The 14,806-nt window shown below is 43.4% G+C and overlaps 3 protein-coding genes across 16 annotated transcripts in view; 1 reads left to right on the forward strand and 2 right to left on the reverse strand.

Annotated features, from left to right (window-relative positions):
• Positions 1-122: 122 nt before the first annotated feature.
• On the reverse strand, positions 123-4,742 carry LOC109639617 (protein adenylyltransferase SelO-like). 3 transcript variants are annotated; one of them, XM_020103176.2, is made up of 19 exons: positions 4,024-4,742; positions 3,806-3,924; positions 3,593-3,721; positions 3,398-3,462; positions 3,235-3,291; positions 3,020-3,118; positions 2,810-2,877; positions 2,577-2,664; positions 2,400-2,469; positions 2,246-2,318; positions 2,065-2,148; positions 1,850-1,979; positions 1,594-1,638; positions 1,415-1,496; positions 1,208-1,300; positions 922-998; positions 800-840; positions 554-633; positions 123-465 (listed from the first exon to the last, which is right to left on the reverse strand). In XM_020103176.2, exons 1-19 carry the CDS (start codon positions 4,247-4,249, stop codon positions 343-345), a joined length of 1,749 nt encoding a protein of 582 aa, XP_019958735.2. In that variant the 5' UTR covers positions 4,250-4,742; the 3' UTR covers positions 123-342. The 3 variants fall into 3 exon arrangements, with proteins under 3 accessions (XP_019958735.2, XP_019958734.2, XP_069368656.1); XM_020103175.2 differs by having other exon boundaries at positions 3,593-3,724; positions 4,024-4,709; XM_069512555.1 differs by lacking the exon at positions 123-465 and having other exon boundaries at positions 606-711; positions 3,593-3,724; positions 4,024-4,396.
• Positions 4,743-4,751: 9 nt separating this feature from the next.
• On the forward strand, positions 4,752-9,508 carry pdss1 (prenyl (decaprenyl) diphosphate synthase, subunit 1). The gene is made up of 11 exons (XM_020103192.2): positions 4,752-4,982; positions 5,946-6,010; positions 6,103-6,235; positions 6,441-6,571; positions 6,747-6,888; positions 6,976-7,087; positions 7,185-7,294; positions 7,399-7,479; positions 7,811-7,924; positions 8,031-8,111; positions 8,384-9,508. Exons 1-11 carry the CDS (start codon positions 4,827-4,829, stop codon positions 8,522-8,524), a joined length of 1,266 nt encoding a protein of 421 aa, XP_019958751.2. The 5' UTR covers positions 4,752-4,826; the 3' UTR covers positions 8,525-9,508.
• Positions 9,509-9,552: 44 nt separating this feature from the next.
• The window catches only part of abi1a (abl-interactor 1a), a 37,709-nt gene continuing 32,455 nt past the window's right edge, over positions 9,553-14,806 (reverse strand). For 5 of the 12 annotated variants that reach the window (XM_020103181.2, XM_020103178.2, XM_020103180.2 and 2 more), the window contains 4 exons: positions 13,753-14,040; positions 12,556-12,642; positions 11,306-11,491; positions 9,553-11,119 (listed from right to left, as the gene is read on the reverse strand). In XM_020103181.2, the coding sequence (XP_019958740.2) occupies positions 10,944-11,119; positions 11,306-11,491; positions 12,556-12,642; positions 13,753-14,040 (737 nt within the window). In that variant the 3' untranslated portion in view covers positions 9,553-10,943. The remainder of the gene's footprint in view (positions 11,120-11,305; positions 11,492-12,555; positions 12,643-13,752; positions 14,041-14,806) is intronic. The other 7 variants (XM_020103187.2, XM_069512557.1, XM_020103186.2 and 4 more) reach the window with 2 other exon arrangements.

The following is a 14,806-nucleotide window of genomic DNA, read 5'->3' on the forward strand; positions in this document are numbered from 1 at the left end:
GATAACTGAACAGAACTAAAGTACAGGACCTAGTTTCCATGTTGTACCTCTGCTGTGTGTGAATACAGTGGAACTACACTGTAGATGAGCCTAGATCCATAAGAATGCAACAGAACAGCCTCTCAAAGCAGCATCTTCCTCTTTATTTCGGTGTCAAATAGACAAAAGGGATGGATACAATATCATCAGCTAAAATAATCTGATCTCTGTTGGTCACTGTATCCACACACACAGTGGGTTTTTCTCCGCAGACATTTTGGAGGAAATATGTTCCACTAACCTAACGCACGAAACATCAGGGAAAGTTGTGACGCCTTCATTTCAGTGTTTTGCTTCATCCACTCATGAGGAGCAGCTGACCTTTAACCTCTGAGCCCACGGCGGAGGTCTTGCTGCATAGCCCGCCTCCTCTGCAGTCTCTTGTGTAACAAAGGGAAAGGACAGGATGTGGTGCAGCAGCTCTACCTAGTGGGAGTTTAACGTCACAGCCGGTTAGAGTAAATAAACTGTAGCAACGTTTAAAAAAAAAACGTGTCATCACTGATCTATGTACCTCAGAGAAATCATTCATCTCAGCTTTTCTTATGGCCGACTCCGCCATCCAGTTCCTCAGCACGTATCTGGGGTTTACATCTGTTTGAGAGGTTTTACAGGACGAGATGTTGATCTTCCAGGTTCTTCAAGTCTCAGCATCGTAACATGTCAGATATTCTAAAAGTGAATTCCTTATTCTGGTGCCGTGACTCCACACATAGACGTAATCTTTCATCAACATTAATTTGAAGATTCTGTGTCTTACTTCTCATTCTGTTTTGACGATTCACATCACCATCACTTTGTCTGAGGAAAGAGAGAGAGACCAAGCCTTCAGTGAAACCTTTATTTCCAAACTAACACACGGTCTGACCTCTTTGTGCTCACCTGCTGATGCGGAGGAGGTACATGTTGAGCCAATCAGAGAAGTGCTGATGCCTTGATAAATCATTAAGAGCCCACATCTAATGCAAACACACCAAAATCAAAACATTGGCTTTTTGTGTGATATCCAAAAACAGAAATTATTATCAACTCTTTACGTAAATCATGTTATATTAAATGTAATATTAATTTCTGGGGTGTCCTGGAGGGGCAAATATTCTAACGTCTCTTATTTGTCACAACTCTAAAATGAAATCTAGAAGCAGAATTTTAACACTTCAGCTTCTACCTGTGTGAAGTTCTTATTGTGAAGCTGCAGGTGTGAAACTTCACTAAGTTGTCTGAAGGTCATGGTGAAGTCTGACTCTGTGTCCTCCATCATCTGGGAAGACCAACACAAATTATATTGAGAGTTGGGGGGGGGGGGGGGGAAACACCATTTGCACAGAAGCAGTTACCAAACAATGAATTTAAATTGACTTTGCAAACTACTCGCCTGAAGCAGGAAGGGAATAAGGTAAGTATCTTCTTCCTCTTCACCAAGAAGCCCCAGTTTCGCTTTAAATATCTGGTGAATCCTGAACAAATAAGTTTAAATAAATAACATTATTATAAGTGCCATGGGTTGAGGATGAGGATGAACATGTGGAACAGACAGATTCACATGGAGCTCACCTCATCTGGTAAATATCCGCAAATCCTTTTAAGATGATTTTAGCCCTGAAAACAGAAAGGGATGGAGGTTAGCAATTCAATTGTATGAGAGAAACTTGTTCTTTGAAAACATGCAGATGTGAAAACCTTTATTTTACAGAACAAATAAAGCAGAAAAGATGTGCATGTTTTTTTCCACTGTTGGCTAATGGAGATCAATATAAGTCACTTAAAGCATCCATAAAGCAAATTAACTGCCCATCACAAGTTTTCTTACTCTTCCTGCTGTTTATGTGTAAACACAGGACTGAGAGCACTGAGGAGCTTCTCCAGGTTGAACAGTCCGACGTCGGCCTGAGCTCCTATTCTGTACCTGCCCTCATCATCAGACGTGTTTGGGATGAAATCTGCAACGTTACAGGTCTTTTTGAATTTTGTGAAAAACCGAGGCAGTGAGATGTTTGAATGAAAACTGAAATATATGAAACACACTGGGGTCATACGACTCCATGAAGCCAAACGGTCCATAGTCGATGGTGATAGACAGGAGACTGAAGTTGTCTGTGTTGCACACACCTGTTAAAAGGCACATGATATATATATATATATATATATATGAGTAAATGTAAATACAAACATTGTGGTAAAATGTTCAGCCAGAACAGATTCTTACCATGTGCAAACCCAACAGACATCCACTGGGCAATCAGATGTGCTGTTTCATTTACAGCCGTGGAATAAAACACCTACAAATACACAGAATTCCACAGTACGTCATTATACATGTACATGGGTGTACTGAGAGAAACTGTATTCATGTTACTCACCAAATATTTATCAGGGTCATTTGAACTGACTGAGGGAAAATGTTCATCAATCACAAAGTTCAGCAGCTTCCTGAAACCAACAGACAATTAAAGATTGTTATTCTGCAGTAAACTGGAATAGAAAGATAAAGATCAGATAACACTTATGTTTATATTATATCATGTGACCAGTATCACCTCAGAAGAGCCATCTCTCCACTTTGAGACAAAATTTCTAACGATCCAATCCGAAACCACGACTTTGCTAACCGCAGAACGACAGCTCCTGGAGTCAAACACAAAATGTGGAACTTATAATTCAAAACATTTTGGAAAGAACAGCGTAAAATATCACAATGTAAAGCATGTAATGAGAAATTAAAGGAAGCTTATACTGAGTGAAATCTAGGTTTTGCATATCTTGTCTGTACCTCTCTCTGTCTTCATGTTGCCATTGTAGAACTGATCCCTTATCACCGGCTCCTCGCTCACAATCAGACTGAAATAAAGCAAGAAGCTATCAGATTCACAACAGGAAACATTTCTACTCTGTGTTTCAAGGATTCTGATTTTTTCTGCTATTTCACAGGAATCAAAAATAATGAAGCACTGCCTGTTTCATTCATCAGTGTTGATCTTACCTGGCAGCTCTGCTGGTGGGAACACCCAGGAAATGCATCGCCTCGCTGCACAGGAACTCTCTGACAGAAGAGCGGATCACAGCTCGACCATCTCCTGACCTGGAGAAACATTCAAAAATGAAATTTCTTATGATAGCTGCACGATTTTTGTATTTTACATCTGAGTTAATATACGGTAAATGAAAATGTACAGAGGAAAAATTAGGAAAAGAAACCTTGAGTATGGAGATTTTCCAGAGCCTTTAAGCTGCAGTTCCCATTTTTCTCCCTTACTATTAAATGGAAAAATGTCATAAGGAAAATAAAACATGTAAAAGTTTTAACTGGCAACGCAACTTGAACATCAGTACTTGAAGCATAATTCAAAAACCTTCTCACCTGTTGGAATACTGACCAAGGAAGTGTGCCCGACCATCCCCCAGCTGACCTGCCCAGTAACCAAACTGTTGGGGAGGGAAAAGGAAAAAACCATACAAATCTCAGGGACACCAACTGTGGTCAGATTTAACCTCAGATCATACACAGCTGCTGATGAGTTTATTCTCAGGAGAAAAGATTTCAATGAACGTTTACCTGATGACCCCCGTATCTGTGTGCGAGAGGCACGGATCCTGACAGCAGCCGGCCCCCACTGGCATAAAGCAGGAAATCATCGGACTGCGTTACAGCCACATCTAAATCTAAGTTCCCCTCGATGACATCCTGCTGAGACAATAACCGATATAAATTCATTTATATTATTTTATGGTGAAATTTGGGATGCGGCTGATGACACTACATCACCACCTTAGAAACTGCTGCCAGTCTCAGCGGCCCTTTCAGAGGAGTTGGGATGGATTTGGAAAATATGCAGTTCTTCACAGTGTGAACAAAGTCTCCGCTGACCTCCTCAATTGGGAATGCTTCTGCAGAGGGGACATGAAAAATGACATTATTTCGGTTCTGTGCCTTTTTTTTTTTTTTTTTTTTTTGCACTGACCTACAAAACCCAGAATGAGGTTTACCGATTATCTTCTTACAGGACACTCGGAACTGGTCCAGGTCCTGAATGAGGTTTGAAACAGTTGCGTTCCACCTGGATTTGACAGAGCGTTGGGACGACCGACTGTTTGATGCTGCGTCTCCATCACTGAGACAGTCTGGTCCATCGCTGTGACAGAACTCCAGCACATGTACAGGTGTGAAACCTGATGCTGCAGCAAAGACTAGAAGTCTGTAGATACTCCACATGTCCAAAGGAAGTGCAGTACTTGTCAGAGTTAGTGTTAAATACCAATAAATGTCAGTACTCAGGAAAAGTACACGCACCTACAATAGTACTTGAGTAAACGTACTTAACTATTTAATGTAAACAATTCATGAACCTAAGTTCACTTAAGATAAAAACTAAAGTAAAACATAAAGTATCACAGTTATACTGAGTAAATTAAGTAGTTTAGTCGATTAATTCGTGAAAATGTCCCAATAAATAAAAGTTAGCTGTTCTGAAAACACTTGCGGCTAGTAGTTCTGTTAAATGTTAGCTAACAGCTGTTAGCCTGATCCCAGACACAACCAGTTGGATGTTTTCTGGTGGAAACAACTATCATGTGAATCTACTGCCGGGTTTCTGATTTCAGATAAATATTTTTTAAGGAAATGAATCATGTTTTAACTCGTCTGTCGCCATCAGACCGCCGTGTTCACTAACGCCGCTAACGCTACTTCCGTGTTACGCGGCGTCATCAACCGGCGCCCGCTGTTCAGCTTCCGGTTCCGCTCGGAGGTGTCACCCGAAGCGGACGCGTGCGCTGCGGCAGCGGGTGTCATGGCGGGTCCGTGGTGGATCCGCTGTCGGAGCTTGGGCACAAACTGTACGAGGGCGGGTGTGATAGAAACCCTGCGGCGTGCGAGCGGCAGGTCTGCGGCTCTCGGCGCGTCCTCCCCGGGGCCGGCGTGCTGGAGCTCCGGGCTCGGGAGCGAGGTGAGTGTAGCGGCCGGGCGGGAGGACACCGGGGCGGGGAGAGAGTGGCTGTCAAACTCGGGAAGGTCAAACATGCAACCGAGGCTCCGGCGGGTTCCGGTGACCGGTGCTTTAATCCGCTTCTGCTCCAGTGTCCGTTTCGCAACAACCGATTTCATAAGTGCGTGTGTTCTTGTTTCCCGTGTTACGAGACGTTTCCTGGAATGAGTCGTGACTTGTTGAGTGAGAACATGTTGAACTTCTGCTAAAGGTCAAGATCCGAACCTGAGATCCTTCACTGAGATCTGACCTCCAGTCAGCTGACCAACACACTCTCACCAGGGCCTGAGCGAGTTCACGTTTTATTTAGACGTTTCTATCCCAACATTCATTCATTCATTCATTCATTCATTCATCCATGTGTGTGCTGTTCCAGACTTCCACAACAAAACACTGAATTTGAGAAAATTCTAATAAATCTAAACATTTCAGACTTGGTTCACATATGCACAACATAAATATATGTCTAATACTACTGATAATATTAATATCAATAATAATTATTGAAGAAAAATAACCAAAACTTGATGCAGATATTGTTTAAATTATTCAGATTGTTCAAGTTGTATTATAGCAGGCTACTGTTCACGTAATTAAAAAAAAAACCTCGATACACAAAAATATACTAAAACAGACAAAAGCATAAAATAGACAGAATCGTATGGAATTCAGAAGCAAAAGTTAATAATAGAAAATATGTTTTCTTTTTATATATGAAAGCTGCCGGGAACTTAATTCTTAAAATTGGTCCATACAATACACATGTGTGCAAGTTGTCATCTATAGAATATAAGTTATGTTTCTAAAATTGATGACATGATCTCAGTTTGACAGATTAGTATATTAAATTATTACTAATTAGCATTTGTTTGATTTGCAGCCGGTTCCTGAATTTATTCGTCTCTTTGCTCTTTTTACTTTCAGGCACAGCCGTCGTCATCCACACAGACAAACCTGAAAATATTCAACTTTACCTCATCTCTGAACAGGTGAGTTGTGACCAGAAGCCTTGATTCTTACATGATATATTCTGATGTGTATGATTCAGTGTATTTTAACATCTTTGTGTCTCTCTCTTCAGACACAAGTCACGGTTGCTGTGTCCCACACTACATCTGTGCTGCAGCAGAACGATACACAGCGACGCAAAGGTCAAGGACCCGTTCACGTTAGCCCAGAAAGACCTGACGAGTTTATATGACGATATCAAGAAGGTGTGTTTGTTTTTCAGCTAAAAGTATCGATCAGTCAAATTTGCATTTGATTTGACCGTGCAGCTGCAGTGACAGTTCAATAACAGACAGTGATTGAGTTTGTGTTGAAACAGACGCTGGTTAAAAAATGACCTGGAGTCATTTCACTGTCACATGGTGTTTGGCAGATGTTTATATCAGACATTTTCACGACTTCTGTTTACAGGAGCTGTTTGTGTCTAAAGAAGAGCTGAAGTTTCTATGTGATTACTACTTCGATGGAAAAGGAAAAGCAATCCGACCCATGATTGTAGTTCTGATGGCGCGGGCTCTCAACATCCACAGCGACCGAGCAGGGTGAGATTTTATTTCAACACAATATGTTTAGTGTTTTCACCAACTCACCCACAACTGACCTTTGATACCGTGAAGATGCACCACACCTTGTTAAAGGATCTTTTAAATTGTTAAGTATGAATCATCCAGGGTTTTATTTCGTCTCACTTCCTGGAATCTGTCGTGTCCCCTGCAGAGATCTGCTCCCGGGGCAGAGGGCCATCGCCATGATCTCAGAAATGATTCACACTGCCAGTCTGGTGCACGACGACGTCATAGACGGGTCAGATAAGCGCCGTGGAAAGGGAACGATCAATGATGTGTGGGGTGAAAGAAAGGTAACTGGTGTGAAATGAAACCAGCTCAAAATAACACTTGTTTTTATTTGAAGATGTGCATATATGAGTATGTGTCCTCTCTTCCAGGCGATCTTGGCTGGAGATTTCATCCTCTCAGCCGCCTCCATGGCGTTGGCTCGTATTGGTAACATCACTGTGGTTAAAGTTCTGTCGCAAGTCATAGAAGACTTGGTCAGAGGTAAAGTAAAGAACTCAAATTACTGAAAGATTTAACAACTGTATAAACCATTTATGTACATTAAGAAATATATTGTCAAAACCCGTCCTGCTTCCAGGGGAATTCATGCAGCTGGGCTCCAAAGAGAACGAGAACGAGCGATTCAAGCACTACCTCGAGAAAACTTTCAAGAAGACGGCGAGTCTCATTGCAAACAGTTGTAAAGCAGTATGTACGTTCTGTCTCCACACAAATAAAACAGACATGGAGTGAAGACTCAGTTTCTGCATGTAATTATTTTTGTTGACTGCCTGTCCTGATCTTTTTTTAAGGTTTCCATTCTGGTAAACCCTGATCCTGAAGTTCATGAAATCGCCTTCCAGTTCGGCAAGAATGTCGGCATCGCATTTCAGGTACGTTCCGATGTCGTAGCAGCTTGACTGTTTATTTCTGTTCTGTCTCTACCTGATAAATCACATCAGCTATATATCATTTATTTAATCTGTATTAAACATCTTCAAATGAGAAACAACAGAATCTTCTCAGGTGGAAAATAACATCAAATCATCAAACCTATGACCAACTTTTAAAAAGTTTACTTATTATTCAACATTTTAATTTAATAATTCAATATTATTTTGAAGTAGCTTCTCATTGTTTTAATTGTTTTTAAGATGTAAACCCAGTTGAATGAAATTAGATGTCAGTGTTACAGAGTTGTGAGTTTCTCTGTGTGTCCGGCAGCTCGTGGACGACGTGTTGGACTTCACATCAGGAGCCAGTCAGCTGGGGAAACCTTCAGCCGCAGATCTCAAACTGGGTTTAGCCACTGGACCAGTTCTGTTCGCCTGTCAGCAGGTCAGCGATCATTTTAAACTGGTTTTCACTGAACCTGAACATCGAAATCATGTAACATACATCATGTATGAGCGTCTTTACCCACAGTGTATGTTCCTGTTTTCAGTTTCCTGAGCTTCATGCGATGATCATGAGACGGTTCAGCTCTGATGGAGATGTAGATCGAGCCTGGAAATACGTCCTTCAGGTAAAAAGTGTAAAAGTTAAACAAGTTTATTTTTTAAAATGCAGATTAAAGACGTTCCAAACATTTCTACTAATTTTTTAGTCACAGATGGTTAAATCCTCAAACTACAAAGGCCGAGCTCAGTCCTCCGCCCAACAATCATCCTAAATTCACTTGAGCCAAATAACTCAGTCAGACAACACCAGATTCTTTTTCACCGTCACTCATTCCCTGGGAAACTGGTGAAAATGTCAAGACACTTTATGCCCCATCTTCTTCTCTGTCTGTCTTAGAGTGACGGCGTGGAACAGACCAACTTCCTGGCCCGGCGCTACGGTCAAGAAGCCATCAGACACGTCCGTATGCTCCGGCCGTCCCCAGAGAGAGACGCCCTCATCAGGCTCACTGAGATGGTGCTCACCAGAGACAAATGAACCTCCTGTGCCCGGGGCTTCACTTCAGGCAGCTACCTGCGGAAAAGCAAACTCACCCCCACCCCCGTGAGTCTGCACAGGCTGGGACGAAGACGGCAAGAGAGAGAGAAAGAGAGAAGCGATGGACATTTGGTTCAGAGGGACCCCTGCTGCTGGTTTTTGTGCCAAATGAAAATGGCAGTGAGCTCGATTGTTTCCGAGCAGTTGATCAGAATCACGGGATCAGAACGGCACTCGGGGGTCTTGTCTGAACTGACACCTGTCGTTTCATGACTCGACATAAACTCTGATAATATACACACGAGGGTGAGTCACCTCGTAATGCTTTGTCATATAAATACACACGTGCACATCCTTTAGATTTCAGGTGGAATCAAAGAGATGGTTTTGAAATTAAGCTGAAAGCAACACTATGTAACTGACTGAAGTACAGCGCCCCCTGCAGCCACACACGATAAAGTGTTTTTAACTGATCTCCAGTTCATTGCTGGACCTGATTCTGACAATTGAAGTCAGTTCCACACTCCTCACAGGGAAACGTACCCACTCACCACGGTTACATAGAACAGACGTCCAGGGTGAGTTGAGCGAATGAAAGAGGAAAAATTCTCAATTTTCAAAAATTAATGAAACATCAAATTCCTTCTGAAGCTGCTGTTTTAAGGTAAAGTTTCATAGTGTTGCTTTAAATCACCGGATGCCACCGCATCACAGTACTGTACCTGCGGCCGCCTCCCACGCCTCAGTGTGGGGTTGCTGCAGATTCTGTTTAATTCTGTTTAATTCCAAATAAGATGCATAATCGTCAGCGGGAGTTCGTCCGGATCCGTCCGCACCGTGAAGGCCAAAGTCACATCTAGTTTTTTTGACTTAAGTGTTCTGAGGAAACTTCTGTAAAGCAAAGTGCCGTTTTCCAACCCAGGCCTTAACTTCTGGAACGACCGTGTGCTCAATAAAAACCAACAGTTTTTGTTTTTTATTTAACCCGTCGCTCTGTCTCGATTCCTCCGAGTGACCACACGTGCATGTCGTACATAGAATTGTTTATTATAAAAGACTGTACATTAATTTTTCAATCATTTCGTATGTACAAGGGCAGACAGAGATCTCAATATTTCTACCCATGAAATTGAGCCGGAACACTTTAATAATTGGAAATAACACAAATGGGTAAAACATGAAGGCTTCAGCTGCGAGATCATGTTAGATGAGTGTGGGCGGGCAAACAGGAGAAGAACGATGTCATCAAGATGATTCAGAGACCTGAGTGAAACCTACTGCTGATTGGCTGATTTGACTTGAGTGTTAAATGTGTAAACCTGTGGCGAACCCTGAGCGGGTCGTTGCTTAGAGAAGACGGAGGAGGTATTAGAGTTGTTTATTGGTCTGAATTGTCACATGGCAGTGTTAGGCACGACAATCTCACCCCTTCCTTTCCACCCCCCTCCCCCCGCACGCCACCCGCTGTCTCATCAGAGCCGGCGCTTGTTGTTGCCAGTCACCAAAGGATCGCACAGACTTGTGATTAGTTTTTAATTAATGACAGTGATGTGACATAAAGAAACTGCGGAATGTGTTTTCTTGATTGGATCTAAATGTGCGTCAGAGCAAAACTCAATTTCACTTTTAGCTTCAAATGCAAACGAGCATTTTAAAGAGGTGAGATTCGACCTGAAATTCACTTCAGGGTCCAAAAAGTTCAGTGACAACAACAGTGGAATAAAAAAACAAAAAAAAAGGTGAATACACTTACAATATAATGGAAGCATAATGGCAACAAAGTTAAGATTACATTATATCTCTTTAAATTCAGCATGCTGTAACGCCAGGAGGAGTCATTTTGTTTTTCTCTACAGTATTTAAATTTGTAAATTATCGACACGGCGTCTGTGTTCGTTTCCCGTACAAATGGGCCTCGGGGCGAAAAGTTATATAATCGACATTCACTGAATTTACATTACAGGAAGTGGCTGCAGCTCACGTTATATACAACCAACACTTCAACCCGAGGGTGCGTACATGACATTAACATTTGCTCTGTTAAAAACCTAAAACACAGAATCTTTGTCCGGGCAGAGTGTACATCCTTCAGCTTCGTCTTTGTTAGTTCAGCCTACGAGAGCACGTGCAGTCCAAACCTTTTTCTTGTCGCTGTTTTTTTTTCTTTACATATTCCGTTAATGTCCCCCACCCGCCCATATAACACCAAAATAAACTAAATAGATATTACTTTAAATTTTATTTGCAATCATTCAGGGAAAGAACATTCTGTCATATCAAAAAAGGGGGAATCATACAGTTACGTCTAAGCGTCTCAGGAGTCAGGGGGGGGGGGGGGGGGAGGGGTCGCTGCTGTCTGTCTCTCGGTGGATTATGATATGACTGAATAAATAGACTGTACTGTCGCTGCCGGGTCCCTTCAGTCGGCGTAGTGCATGATGGACTCCACGTAGTTGCCGGGGAACAGGCCGGTGACGCCGTTGCTGACGCCCTCGTACCAGCCGTCGTCGTTCTTCTTGATGACGTAGATAATCGCTCCCTCCATGAAGCTCAGCTCGTCGCCCTTGTCCTGGCAGTAGTCGTAGATGGCAACAACTGAAAAGAGAAAAACGTTTGTGTTGAGAAACTAATGGAAGAGAATAAGTTTTGGATCAGGATGAAAACAATCAGGCACATTTAGGGGACTGATATTTACGATGCAGATTCAAATAAAAATCAGGATCTGGTGGATTTGAATGTGGCGTCATGAGGGGACTGCTGGGCCTCAGCGGAGGAACCAACCTTTCTCCACGTAGTTCTTGGGTGCCCACTGTGGGTCTCCATCAGCGTAGGGGTCATTGTAGTGCACCACAGCAGCGTCCTCCTCCTCATAATCCACTGGCGGAGGCGGCGGAGGGGGAGGGGAGTCGTCGAACAGGGGCAGGTCATCCGGAGGTGGAGGGGGGGGAGGAGTAGGAGTATCTGCAACTGGTTGGACAGAAACGGAAAGTGAGACGACGGAGGAGTTTCCTGTTTGAGGTCACTTCAGCGTGAGCCTGCGATGGAGAGGGCGGCGGCTGATTCATGCAGAATTAACAAAACATGCATTTCCTGAAGATTAAATCGGTCGAGCGGCTGCATCACTGTTAGGTCCTCGATCGCTAAATGAAATGATGACTGTGCTTTTCTTCTTGTGGCTCCGAATCTATAACAGCACACGTACACAGAACGTGCGAATTACAATTGATTTGTTAACACTTCATTCATCTTACATGCATAGTCATGCTATGTGGTGTATTAGGAGAAAAACAGGTGGCTTTACTGTTGTATTATTGAGTTTTGTCTAAAATTATAAATCCTTAAACCTAATCTGTTAATAAATGTCCCCCCCGACATCCTAAACCTGCTGATTTGAAACATGAATGTATTTCACGGTTCGAACCAGCAGGGGGAGCCCAAGTGTCCAGTCGTCTCCTGCCCTGCCCTGCACTGACCTTTCCTCTGTGTTTTTTTTGTCTCTGTTGCAGAATTCAGCAGAAATTACTGGACAGATTCACACAAACCTCGGTAGAAGGATGTGGCTTAGTTAACGGACAAACTCATAAAATGTTGGTATCGATCCAGATCAGGGGGCAGATGCAGGAATGTTCTGTTCACTTTCTGGAACATTGAGATTTTAGACATTTTCCTGAATCTGGATGAACAAATGATTTCATCTGTCGTCATCTACGAGTGTGTGAGCCAAATAAAAATCTGGATCTCTGGACTGTTGGGCCTTGGCGGAGCAATGAGCTCTAGATAATAAGACATAAACTAGATGATCTAAATATCTACATAAAAATATATATATTTAAAAAAAGTCCCTCATTCAGATTCACTATTCAGTGTCATTGTTAAAAATAAATACAGTCTGTTCATCTGCAGCTGAGGTCTGCCGTCATTGATCTAAACAGACAAGAGGGGGAAAGGACGGAGAGACACAATGCATGCTGGGTGCTGGGAATCGCTGGCGCAGATAAAAGGAAAGTACGTCTCAGTTCCTCTTCACTTACTGCTCTCCTGCATCCTGGCCACAAAGCCAGTCAGAGGTATCTGTGGAGTCAGCTGGGGCATGGGGGGAGGAGGAGGAGCGATAGACACTGAAAGCCGGCGAGAGAAGAAGAGACAGAGAAAGAAAGGATAAAAAAAAATAAAGAGAGAGAAAGCCCATCAGTCACCAAGATCGTACAGAAGACAGTTAAAGGTGAACCCACGATCCCAAGCAAACACAGACACTAAAGAAACACACCGAGGAAACGAGCGCTCGTTATAGAAATAATGACTAAAACATGAATCCAGTCACACGTCTGCAGCTGCAGCGTCTCTGAAGTGTTGTACGCCTGAAACTTGACGAGCTTTCACACAGTATCTGGGATCACTGAGGTCGGAGGATCAACCGCGGATTATGTTTGCTTTCTGTCACCGTGGCTTTGAAATCAGCAAGTAAAGACAACAGCCAGAAGGGGGCACTGTTTGCTGCTCATCTCCATTTGCTTTCACTTTCCCAGATCATTTGACTAATGTTCGTCTTGCTGTGCAGACAAGCCACATTCAAAAAGCCGAGAATTTGACGTGCGCTCTGTATCTGACCCACATCTGGTTTGGGAGAAATTCAAGGTGCAAATACTCAATGAACTCACGATTATCTGAACGTGATCGTCCACATCTGGACGTTGTCTGTGATCTGATCTCAACCAGGTGCAAATGTGATTTATACAGCGAGACTAAATCCTTGAGGAAAATAAAAACCTCCTGCGAGTTTAATCTTTCAGTTATCTCAAGCAGCAAATTAGTGTCAGCAGAGAGTCTTGTCCTCAATTACGTTCTCTTTGTCATAAGAGTTTGATAACGACAGTTTACATTAGTATCGGCCTCATCGATCGGTCTCTAATAAAAAGATTGCAGTTTGTTGTATCTTGAGTGAAATACATCTATACGTGAAACTTTAACGTCGATTGTCTTCATTTTATCTACTCTGGAATTCCAGGACGAGGCGACGGGCGTTCTGCATGAATACTAAACGTTCCCTCGGTTAGATAGAAAAGGCCTTAACCTGCACTTTCAGAGTGACGGGAAACGTCAATAATTCAAGGTTGACCTTCAGAAAACTTGTTCCGTGGCTACAGACGTTATCTGTCCTTGGTTTGTGACGGTGTATAATTTGGAGGACTGTGTGAATCAGGCTGGGACTGGAGACAGAAGGGCCTTACTTGAGTTCTGACCGTAGCCAGGAGTGCCTCCGTTTATATGAGGCTGCTGCTGCTGCTGTTGAAGTTGCTGCTGCTGCTGCTGCTGCTGCTGCTGTAGTTGCTGCTGTTGTAGCTGCTGCTGCTGCTGCAAGGAGAACTGGGAAGTGACCGACGGCGCCCGGCGGTAGGTGCCCGTGGCCGAAACCATAGAGACAGAGGAGTTGGAGGGGTTGTGCCGCGAGATCTGCCGCGAGATGGTTCCAAACTGGGACATGGGAGCGGGGCCCAGACCAGGCCCAGGGGCCACCACTAGAAACACCCAGGGAAGAAAGAGAGGAAGAACCGAGGAGGGAAGGGGGGATTAGACAGAGGAGACGGAGAGGGGGGGAGAGAGGGAGGGAGAAAAAAAAGCACCGAAAACATGAATCATCAACAGCTAAAGGATAACAAGAGCTTTTAAACACTGATTAGAGCCCCGCACCTTCGGAGAAGACACAATCGATAACGAATCAGAGGGAGCAACACCGATTGTTAATTGGTAAAACCGTTCCTCAGATATCTCATGAGGGTAAAATGGAAAACACAGATTCCCGAGAGGTTATAAGAATAAATCCTGCACTTGAAGGTTCTTTAGAGATGTAGCAGAGGAGGTGAGGGAGCAGGGAAAAGATCAGAGCAGCAGCAGAACTCACTAATCCTCCAGGTTTCAGCAGAATAACTTTTCACACTCTTTTCATGGACACGATTAAAAAACGTCTACTCGTGCAGGGAGAGTTCACGTGAAGCAAACGACAAAAGATTACGAAAGGCAGCGTGAGGGGCAGAAGGGGTTAAACTCTGGGCCTGTCGGCGTATTTCCTGTTCATATTTCTAGATATCACACAGCGTCTCCTGGGAGGCCCTGCTCTCAGATAGGGATGGGTGGAACCAGAGGAAGTGAAGATTCGGCCGAGGTAATTACAGCTGCAGCGTGAATCGATGTCCTGTGGAAGAATCTGCCGACTTTCAAGTGATCGACCTGCTGGAGAATTTAAAGTTCACCGGAGTCGGTGAGAAAAGAGCAGCAGCTTCCACT

This window comes from Paralichthys olivaceus, chromosome 17 (genome assembly GCF_024713975.1).
Source record: "Paralichthys olivaceus isolate ysfri-2021 chromosome 17, ASM2471397v2, whole genome shotgun sequence".
NCBI classification, from domain to species: domain Eukaryota; kingdom Metazoa; phylum Chordata; class Actinopteri; order Pleuronectiformes; family Paralichthyidae; genus Paralichthys; species Paralichthys olivaceus.